This window comes from Poromitra crassiceps (genome assembly GCF_964638095.1).
Source record: "Poromitra crassiceps genome assembly, chromosome: 3".
Classification (NCBI taxonomy): Eukaryota; Metazoa; Chordata; class Actinopteri; order Beryciformes; family Melamphaidae; genus Poromitra; species Poromitra crassiceps.
This window is the reverse complement of record NC_139625.1, coordinates 16,112,878-16,123,827: the sequence shown is the minus strand read 5'-3', so window position 1 is coordinate 16,123,827 and position 10,950 is coordinate 16,112,878. Positions and strand designations below refer to the sequence as shown.

General features: G+C 50.2%; 1 protein-coding gene across 1 annotated transcript; it reads left to right on the top strand.

Moving 5' to 3' along the window:
- Nucleotides 1-11: 11 nt before the first annotated feature.
- adamts1 (ADAM metallopeptidase with thrombospondin type 1 motif, 1) lies at nt 12-6,637 on the top strand. Its single transcript, XM_083632426.1, is given in 11 exon segments — nt 12-982; nt 2,305-2,645; nt 2,775-2,907; nt 3,364-3,696; nt 3,699-3,820; nt 4,201-4,387; nt 4,625-4,803; nt 5,065-5,218; nt 5,221-5,239; nt 5,767-6,226; nt 6,228-6,637. Coding segments are annotated over 11 exon segments (2,826 nt in total). The 5' UTR covers nt 12-363; the 3' UTR covers nt 6,507-6,637.
- Nucleotides 6,638-10,950: the final 4,313 nt, after the last annotated feature.

Below are 10,950 nucleotides of genomic sequence, written 5' to 3'. Positions count from 1 at the left end.
TAGACGGGCCAGCAGAGGAAAAACCTGCCCCCGAAATCAAAGACAGAAAGAGAGCTAGAAACTGAGACAGCTGCTGAGTCTTTGGAGAAAGAACCGCAGACGACCTGGAATTTACCGCTTTCTTTTTGTGAGACTTTGTCGTCAGTAGTCAGAATTGCACATACATTTAAATGAGTTTTGCACTGGATTTGATCCTTTTTTTAGAATTTTTGTGAGTGTGCGTAATTTTGGGTACAGTTTTATGGAAGTTAAAAGACTTGGGGTTTGTAGGTTATAGTGGAAAACCCCTTTAAAGGATTTTACTTGCTTCCTCGCTGACACTTCTCAATTTATCTTTCCACTTGACGGATTTGACAGAGCGATATGATGTGGTTTTTACGCGTTTCGTTAATTGCCGCCCTGTGCGTCAACACGGTGCGCAGCGCCTGGGAGGAGAGCACCGTGGTGCCGGTCAGGCTCGACCCGACCGGCCGGTCGCAGAGCGAAACCGAACCGCGACGGACTCTCTCCGCAGAGGAGACGGAGAAGGAGGCGGAGATGAGGGTGTACCGGTTGGACGTATTTGGCAAGGAGCTGCTCTTGCAGCTAGAGCCCGACCAGACCTTCCTGGCACCGGGCTTTGTGTTCCACGTCGTGGGGAGTCCAGCGTCCGGGCCGACACAGGAGCCCGACACCGGAGCCGAGCGGGGGTGCTTCTTCTCGGGCACGGTGAACGGAGAGGAGCGCTCCGCCGCTGCGCTCAACCTGTGCCACGGCCTCAGGGGAGGATTCTACCTTGAGGGGGAAGAGTACTTCATCCAGCCCCTCAACTCCAGTGACGCGCTGCCCAGGGAGGAGGACGTCCACATGATCCGCCGGAGAGGTCGGGCATCTTTGGCTGAGGAAGGGAGCTCCAAGTGCGGGGTCAACGAGGACGAGGAGAGAGTGCCAGAGAATCTGGAGAAAAAAGCCAAGCACGGAGCCACTAACTCAGACCAGAAAGGTAGGGCTTCAAAAACAGAAGGCACATTGCACAACTTTTATGCTTTTATGGATACCACACTATCACTTTAATAATGTTAGGCTATATGCTTTTAGGGACACAACAAAGGGACACTTTAATAACATTAATGAAGCTTTTTATTGTACCAGCAACATTCAGAGCAATTTACTGTGTGCGCAACAGTAGAATAAGCGTAAAGAATAAACTTGTCCATCACTGAAATTACATGCGAAACAAAAACAAGGGACAAGGCGTTGAGTACCAGGGCCATAGCCATATAGTGGCGGAAAATAAAAAAGAATAATAACTAGGCTTTTATTCTACAGAATCTCCTGTAAAGCATTACATCCAAGATCAGAATGAATGTGCAAACACAAGCTGGAGACTTGCAGTGCGCCAGGGTGCACTGCAACAGTTAATGCGCAATGGAGCTACCTTTGACAGCTACCAGAGAGGAGGGGGGCTTCTCCAAGGAGAACGAGGAGGAGGAGTGAGTGAGGGAGAGGAGGAGGGGAGGGGAGGTATGGGGTTAGGGCCAGCCAGAGCCGGCAGAGCTGAGACGTGTAAACTCGCCTCCTGGTACAACTAGCACCGTCAGACTTTTTTTTTTCTTCCAAAGAAAGGATTTTCTCGCTTCGCCCTTTCTCCCTCTCATAATTTTCCACCAGAGAAGGTCAATTTAGGAATGTGGACCCTGCAGGAGGAGGGGCAGGGGCCGCCTACCGGTGGTGTGACGCTGAGTCACGGCTAGGCTCCTCCAGGCACATCCGGAGAGCACATGGCTCTCCCTGGAGCCTCTATGGAAAAAAACGGGGCTTTAGCCCATATTTAAGACACCGGTTCCAGGCCGGAGTAGGCAATATTTTTTGCATTTTGTTGCAGGCAAACTAACCCAATGGTTCTCACAGTGGGGTCCGGGGACCCCCAGGGGTCCTTGAGGGAGGAGGTTCCAGGGGGAACCCCAGTAAAAAGGAGAATAATTGATTTCCACTAGCCTATAATTCAATCCATAAATAACACAATGACAGAATGTATGACTATTTTGGTAATGGGTTTCATACACTTTCTGAAATAAAACATCTAAAAGCAAAAATCATATCAAATGGGGGTCCGTGGTCTAATTTGTGTCAGTTTAGGGGTCCTTGATGTGAAAAAGTTTGAGAACCACTGCTTTAGTACAAGCAAAAATTAGCCCTGAAACCTGATGTCAGCTGACCCAAGAACGGGTTTAAGTCTGTTTGAGTTTACATGGCCTAACCCACAGAATGTATCTGACCTATCTCTATCTCTATCTCTCTCTCTCCTTCTCCCCAAACCTCTAGCCCACCACAGGACCAGGCGCTTCATCTCCACCCCTCGCTACCTGGAGATCATGCTGGTGGCCGACCAGTCCATGGCCGAGTTCCACGGCGCCGGGCTCAAGCCTTACCTGCTGACCATCATGGCCGTGGCCTCTCGCCTCTACCGCCACCCCACCATCCACAACTCCATCAGCCTGGCCGTGGTGAAGCTGCTGGTGGTGTACGAGGAGGAGCGCGGCCCCCAGGTCTCCTCCAACGCCGCCTTGACCCTCCGCAACTTCTGCCAGTGGCAGCGGCAGCACAACCCGCCCAGCGACCGCAACCCCGAGCACTACGACACCGCGGTGCTCTTCACCAGGACGGTAAGCCGTGCAGGGAGGATTCGTGTGCATCTCGATGTGCTTAAGATCGAGAAAGATTGAAAAAGACATTTAACAGTACTGATACTTACTGTATATTTTGCTCTCTGTCTCTCTCTCTCTCCCCTGTAGGACCTCTGTGGTGCCCACTCTTGCGACACCCTGGGCATGGCGGATGTCGGCACGGTGTGTGACCCTGACAGAAGCTGCTCTATCATCGAGGATGACGGGCTGCAGGCGGCCTTCACTGTGGCACACGAACTGGGTAAGATGCCTCTCAAAGCAGTGTGCCTGCACATACATCGATTGCATACATTGGTGCGTGAACTTCACCGAAAAACAATGCTGATTTATTTTGCACATGATCGCGCACATATCCAAAAACTGTAAACACTTTTGCAGGCATTCATTTTAGTTTGACAGTTATTGAGAGTTGATTTGGGTTAAGTTGTGGACCGGTGATGTCATTTGTGCATGAATGACATCACTGGTCCACAACTTAACTCAACTCAAATCAACTTTCAATAACTTTCAAACTAAATGAATAGTTCAAGTTCTCCTTTAAAGCACATTTGACATTTAGTATGCCAATACTAAAATGCTCTACCAAAGTTCTCTACCAAAGTTAACATCATATTTCTTTTTTGTATCTCCTCTCTGTCATATCCCTTCTCTCCACAACTTCCTCCCTCTCCTCCTATCCTTTCCCTGCTCTCTCCAGGCCACGTCTTCAACATGCCCCACGACGATGCCCAGCTGTGCTCCGGGGTCAACGGTAACCACTGGAGCTCCCACATGATGGCCTCCACCCTGTCCAACCTTGACCAGCAGCAGCCGTGGTCCCCCTGCTCGGCCCTCATGGTCACCACCTTCCTGGACAATGGCCACGGTCAGTGCCTCCTGGACAAGCCGGCCAAGCCCCAGGCGCTGCCCCAGCCCCTGCCCGGGACGGTGTACGACGCCGACCGCCAATGCCGGCTGACCTTCGGCGAGGAGTCGCAGCACTGCCCGGACCTAAGCACCACGTGCGCGGCTCTGTGGTGCACGGTGACCACGTCAACGGCTTGCTGGTGTGCCAGACCAAGAACTTCCCCTGGGCCGACGGAACGTCATGCGGGGGCGAGAGCTACTGCCTGGCCGGACAGTGTCTCACCAAGGCCCAGGCGGCCAAACACCAGGTAGAAACTAGATCCAATCCCAAAATTCCAATCCCAGATCCAATCCCCGGCTAAAGCAATGAACACCCTGTTAACATAGTCGCACAACGTAGAAACATGGCATTGGACACGGCGAGATTGTTCATGTTTACTGTCGTCTGCTTGCTATTAGAGTAAGGTCGGGGGTCAGTTCAACATATAATCAGTTGAGGAAGTGAGTTTTCTTTTATGAGGAAACCATTGGGAACCAAAGCGCTTTTGTCATTATTTGAACCTCATTTTAAATTGACATTTTTACTTGACTGAATTGAGCCCCTCCCACTCCAGACATTTTAACATTGTAATGGGCATGTGCATGTGCTTATATGTGACTGACACAACTCTCCTCTCTTTGCTTTCAGACTCCGGTGAATGGTGGCTGGGGACTATGGGGTCCCTGGGGCGACTGCTCGAGGACCTGCGGGGGCGGGGTGCAATACTCCTTCCGGGACTGCGACAGCCCCCTCCCCAAGAACGGGGGCAAGTACTGCGAGGGCAAGAGGATCCAGTACCGCTCCTGTAACACAGAGGCCTGCCCCGATACCAACGGTAAGAGATCTCGGCAGGACAAGGGCATGAAATATGATGTTGTTGTTGTTTTTTTGGGGGGGGGGGGGTTACAGGACTTACAAACCGATACGTTTTCCAGCTTGAATACATCAACTCTGTTTTGATGTACCTCGCACACTGGTGTGAAAGTTGCAGGTCAGGGTGAACTAGCAGTAAATCTGACACCTCTCTCTCTCTCTCTCTCTCTCTCTCTCTCTCTCATCTCTCTCCATGCAGGCCTGTCATTCCGTGAGGAGCAGTGTCTGGCTCACAACGACGTGTCTGCCCAAGTGTCCTTCGGTTCAGGGGAGGGGGTCGTGTGGGTACCAAAGTATGCTGGAGTGTCACCCAAGGACCGCTGCAAGCTGGTGTGCCGGGCCAAAGGCACCGGATACTTCTTCGTCCTCAAGTCTAAGGTGAGGACGTGTGTACGTACGCGGTGTAGAAGGTTCAACGTTTAGTCACGTAGTCTTTTCCCCGTACGTGTGCAGACCTGCAAGTGAAGGGGGGTCAGCGGTTGTAATATCTCTCAGCCCTTGGGCCACTGCCATGCTCAGGAGAGGACTAGCTTTTTTCCCCCCTCTTAGAATATAACTGTAACCCTTGCTTCTCTTTTCCCCTTATATAACTGTGTCAGTAGACGTAGCTCTAAGGTTGTGTCTCTTTGCCGCCCCCAGGTGGCCGATGGAACACCCTGCAGTCCAGACTCCACCTCGGTCTGCGTTCAAGGCCAGTGTGTCAAGGCTGGATGTGATCGTGTCATCAGCTCGAGCCGGCGCTTTGATAAATGCGGCGTGTGCGGCGGAGACGGCTCCACCTGCAAGAAGGTGTCAGCTCTCTGGACCGAGCCAGGTGAGACCCACAACTTTGATGCTTCTGCCTTTTTGAAATATATACCTGTTATTCAGAATCGGCAATCACGCTTATTTTGTCAAATACATTACAATCTATTGCAAGATTTCTTTGAGACTGTGGTTCATAAAGTGGGGTCCAGGGACCCCCAGGGGGTCCTTGAGGGGGTTCCAGGGGGTCCACAGCAAAAACGGGAATAATTTATTTTCACTTTAATTCCAATCAATGACAATCATGACTATTTTGGTCATGGGTTTCGTACACTTTCTGTAATAAAACATCTAAAAGCAAAAATCTTATCCGATGGGGGACCCTGGGACTAAATTTGTCAATGGTGGTCCGTGGTCTAATTTGTGTCAGTTTACGGGTCCTTAACTTGAAAAAGTTTGAGAACCACTGCTACAATTATCCACTGCTGGATGTGAAAATATATACTGCTAGAAGCAAGCATCAATGCATGTGTTAGTTGAATACCAAAATGTATTTTTATGACTAAGTTTGACCCTCCTCCCTCTCTGTCCTTCCAGGCCTGGTTACCAGGATGTTGTGACTATCCCTGCCGGGGCCACCCACCTCGACGTCAAGCAGCGCGCTCCCGGCAACGGTCGTCACGACAACAGCTACCTGGCGGTGCGTCGCCAGGACGGCAGCTACCTGCTGAACGGTGATTACAAGCTGATGACCCTGGAGACCGACATCGCCCTGCGAGGGGCGCTCTTGCGCTACAGCGGCTCCTCCGCCGCCCTGGAGCGTCTCCGGAGCTTCTCCCCGCTCTCCGAGGCCCTCACCATCCAGGTGCTGTCGGTAGGCGATTCCCCGAGGCCCCGGGTGAAGTACAGCTACTTCGCCCCTCGGCCCAACAACGCTGCTTCGGCCCCCAAAGATGGAGGCCGCCGGCTGTCCATCAACGCCATCCGCGAGGTGGTGGGGGGCGAGTGGACCCTGAGGGAGTGGGGCCCGTGCTCCCAGAGCTGCGGAGGGGTGTGCGCAGCAGAGGGAGGTGGTGTGTCTGGACCCCCATGGCCGTCCGTCCAGGGACTGCCCCGAGGAGCTGCGCCCCCTGGCCTCTCGCTCCTGCTCCTCCCAGGCGTGCCCCTCCTGGCTCCTGGGAGAGTGGTCGGCCTGCTCCAAGACGTGCGGACGAGGCTTCCGCAAACGCCCGCTGCGCTGCATGGGCCACGACGGGCGCACGCTAGCCCACGAGAGCTGCGACCCCAAAGACCGGCCGCGGCCCCTGCTGGACTTGTGCAATCAGGGTGTCTGCTAAGGACTGCTTCCATGTTCTGTTCCCGTTACGCCCCTTTTCTCCGACCCAGAAGATCGGCCTTCAGAAAGACTCTGCTCTTCACTGCCTCCTACTTCCAGCACACAATCCAAGAGGCCTATGAATGTTTACATCCAGAGCAAAGAGTGCTGCAGCTTTCAGTGGGTCTGACTGTTGCCCACATGTCAATGGTCCAAAAGACTGAGACTGTAACTGCCAATCGTTCCTCGTCTCCTGGCAGCCATGTTGGGGCCAGACGTTGGTCCGCTGCGGCACTGGCACCTCACTGCAGTGATAAAGACTGCCTAGCACCTCACTGCAGTGATAAAGACTGCCTGGCACCTCACTGCAGCGATAAAGACTGCCTGGCACCTCACTGCAGTGATAAAGACTGCCTGGCGGTGTTCGGGGGGGGGGGGGGGGGGGGGGGGGGGGGATTGGGGGTTCTTGGGGAAGAGATCACAGACATTCCAGTTTTCCTCTCAAAAAGCATGCTGCTTCCCGTGCCAATGTCATGCTTGTGTGCGTGAATGTTTTTGAGTGTGTGTGTGTGTGTGGGTGTGTTGAATCTATAGTGTGTGTGTGTGTGTGTGTGTGTGGTGTGTGTGTGTGTGTGTGTGTGTGTGTGTGTGTGTGTGTGTGTGTGTGTGTGTGTGTGTGTGTGCATGTGCATGTGCGTGTGTGTGTGTAACATAATGTTGTCTGTCCAAGCTGGGCTGGACAGACGGATAAGGGTGGGGGAGGTTATTGCAGAGTATATAAAGAAACAAATGAAAGAGAATAGTACATACTTACTCACCCCATCAGGTATGGAACAAATATAGCTTATAGTCCGTGTTTATGTTGCCAGTCCAACTTTATTTATCACAAACCTGAAACACGTCATAGAACTTTTATTATTGCCAGCGGCACATTGTAACACATTGTCAATCAGACTTTGCCTTTTAGCCATGTCTTGCCCTCGTCTAAGCAGCCCCAATGAGGGTACTGTTGAAAGACCAAAGAAGTGTGTGTGTGTGTGTCTGTGTGTGTGCGTGTGTGTGTGTGTGTGTGTGCGTGTGCGTGTGCGTGTGTGCGTGTGTGTGTGTGTGTGTGTGTGTGTGTGTTGTGTGTGGAGATCTAGTGAGGGACTTGTCTCCTGCTACTACTTCATAAGGAAGGTCTCTCTTGCCTTCTGCGAAGGCACATTGTTGTTTTTTCTACCAAGTTTTTTTCCTCTTTTTGTACAGAATATCCAAACATTATTTATTTTTGTACAGCCTGTTAAATATAATCATGTGGCTTTTTTAATATTATTTTTTATTTGTTAATGAGACCACAGAAGGAAGTAGAGTATATAGAGTATTTATACAGTGTTATATATATATATGGTCCTAGGTTCATGAATAAAGTATCAGATTGATCTGTGCACTCGATGTCTCCGGTGTGGTGTGTCTATTTGAAACTGCAGGTCCATTTGTAACCGCACACGCGCGCAGACACATGCGCGCACGTGCACACACACACACACACACACACACACACACACACACACACACACACACACACACACACACACACACCCACACACACACACACACACACACACTCCTTGAATCAGTGAATGCTGAAAAAAAGAGAATTTCTTTATAGAAATCAATATACTATTGGATTATGACGTTCGCTAGCTCCAACCATATACTTTGTATGTAATACATGTTTACAGCCACTAGATGGGAGTATTTCACTCCAGTCTCATACAGTCTAGTTATCCATGAAAGGAAAGTAACTGATTCTTGAAGCTCTATAGTTCCAAACCTTTTGCAACTCCCCAACTCCCCCCCTGATAAACGTGACGTCCCACCCTCCCTATTAGCTACAGATCACACATGCATCTTTCAGACACACATTAGCTTATCAGTTGCTCCTGATAGAAATCAGAGCCTGGTGTGTCTTCAGAGAATTCAAAGCTTCAGGTCTGTCTCGTCACATTTGTCCACCCGGTCTCACGCAACTGTCTTTCCTGGGTGGTCTGATAACGCAGAAATGCCGCAGAAAAAGCCTTTTTGAGTCAGCAGATTATATTTGCTTCAGAATTCTCGCCGCTGATTCTGTTACGCTCTTTTATTTCTTCTTTTTGAGCAAGTTTCTTTCAAGGATTTTTCGCCCATTTCCCCCCCAATTGTACTTGACCAATTCCCCCTGCTGTCCCGGTCGTTGCTCCACCCCCTCGGCCAATCTGGGGAGAGTTGTAGACTAGCATCCGATACATGTGCAGTCGCCAGCCGCATCTTTTCGCCTGACAGCGAACCATTTCACCAGCGCGTGGGAGGATCACACTATTTCCCCCCAGTTCCCCTCCCCACCCCGAACAGATGCTTCGACCAACCAGAGGAGGCGCTCGTGCAGCGACCGTGGATTCATACCCCACCGGGCCAATTGTGTCTGTAGGAACTTCTGACCAAGGCGGAGGTACCGCTGCCAGAATCAAACCATGAGTCTCCGGTGGTAAGCGAGTGCTTTTACCTACAGACTACTATGCTCCTTTTTGTCCCTAGCTCTCTTTCCCCCTGTTTTATTCCATAGTTTCCAATTCTGTGAGGTCCAGCACGCTCCTCTGAGCTTTTTGGACCCCAGTTTGGAGACCTCATGGTGTGAAAAATAAGTGAAGCACTGGCGCTAAAAAGCTAAAAGTCAATGGCAGGTTCTCTTAGGCCCCGAGGAAGAAGTCCCTCCCCCCCTCCCCCCCCCCCCCCCCCCCCGTCTCACAAAGGAAGTCATTATCCTGTAATTATGGATGGTTTAGAGGAAGATTGGCCATCTCTGTAATCTAAGTAACGACATAATGTGTCAGCAGATTCTGTAAACAACTGGGTGAAGACGTCACCTTTATGTCTTTTTGAGTTTGACTGAACTTTAAAAAAAATATATTTTCTGTCTCAGCAGGTCTGCGGCTCCGTTTCTACCTGTGTGTGTCTCCATGTTTCAGCATCGCAACCATCTACAAAACATCTGGAGGCCATTATGAATCATCGCTTCTCTCAGTATGGGTGGCATTTCCCTGAGCTTAATTATCTTCATCCTTTAAGCTTAATTGCCCATAAAGGTTTTAAATTATAGCAAAGTTGATCAGCTGGATTGGGCAACATCTAAACAACCCAATGAAATGCCACATAAAGAATAAATATACGGTCATCATCAGTGTAGGCTATATGGAAAGCATATGGATAGCTTTACAAAGTTACGGTAGAAAATTATGATTAGAGTAAATAGAGTGATTATGCCTTTTATGAAACATTTGCATGTCCTTATATTGGCTTTGACTCTTAAACTTATTGGATGCTTGAAATCGTGCTGTCCCGGGGCTTAAAGCTTATTCTATTGACTTTACATGAGAATACGAGTGTTAGTCAAACATCTAAATGTCAAGGGACCATCCGATAACCACGAGGTCTCAATCAGAGCGTCAAGATCAAAGCACTCCTGTTGAAGTGCCCTTGAGCAAGGCAGTTCTAGCTGGTCTGGTATTTTCTAGACTTATGAGCAAGCAACCACAGTGTCTAGGACAAAATGTGTCTAACAGTTGTATAGCCTTTACCCAGTGGTTTACAAAGTGGAGGGCAGGGAATTCCAGAAGTCCTTGGGGGGTTCCAGGTGGTTTCAGTCAGGTTGGAACAAGGAGAGGAGGTGTGGGCCTAGTGTGTTTTGATGAGAGTGACAAACCAGAAATCTCTCACCCCCCCATTTAAACCTGGTTTTTAAATGGGACCTGTATCCAAGTTATCTGGATAATGGTCGCTTTTAAAAAAACCAGGTGTACCTGGGGTGGAAGAGATCTGGACAAAAGGTGAGCCAGACTACCTCCAGATGTGGTCAGGCAGATCTGGTCACATCCTGATCACGGTGCGTTTACACCTTGCATTAACATGCGTTTTTCCTTATCCAGATAACATAACTTATCCAGATACAGCTCACATTTAAAAAGTCTCAGCTCATCAGCACAAAATTGGTCTTAGACTGTTGTTTTCCAGAAATCAAGGCAACGTTGTATGGAGAGGATGAACAAAGCTTGCGATTATAAACGGCTGACTTATTAGAAAAATGTGAATAGGCCTAGCCTACTGTTTACTCATAGGAATAGACTACGTGACAACCAGGAAAGACTGGTGACTACTGGAGAGTCAGTTGACAGCCGGAACAGGGACGGCACCCGGGTAGCAGTATGGGTTAGCTCCCCAGCCTGCGTCTTCCGTGAGGAAGAAGCCCAAAAACCCACGAGAGGCCTTTTAGGAGGGCCATTCAAGCCGCAAGTGGAGACTGCAGTGCCACCAAGTACTGGTACTGCATGGTGTCCACTAAGATACCATCACCTCGGAATGAGATGTTTGGAGCGGGGGAGTCTGGTGCAGCGCACAGGTCGTAGACCTGGTGAGATGAGGGAGGAACCCGGCCGGGTGGCAACCCACAG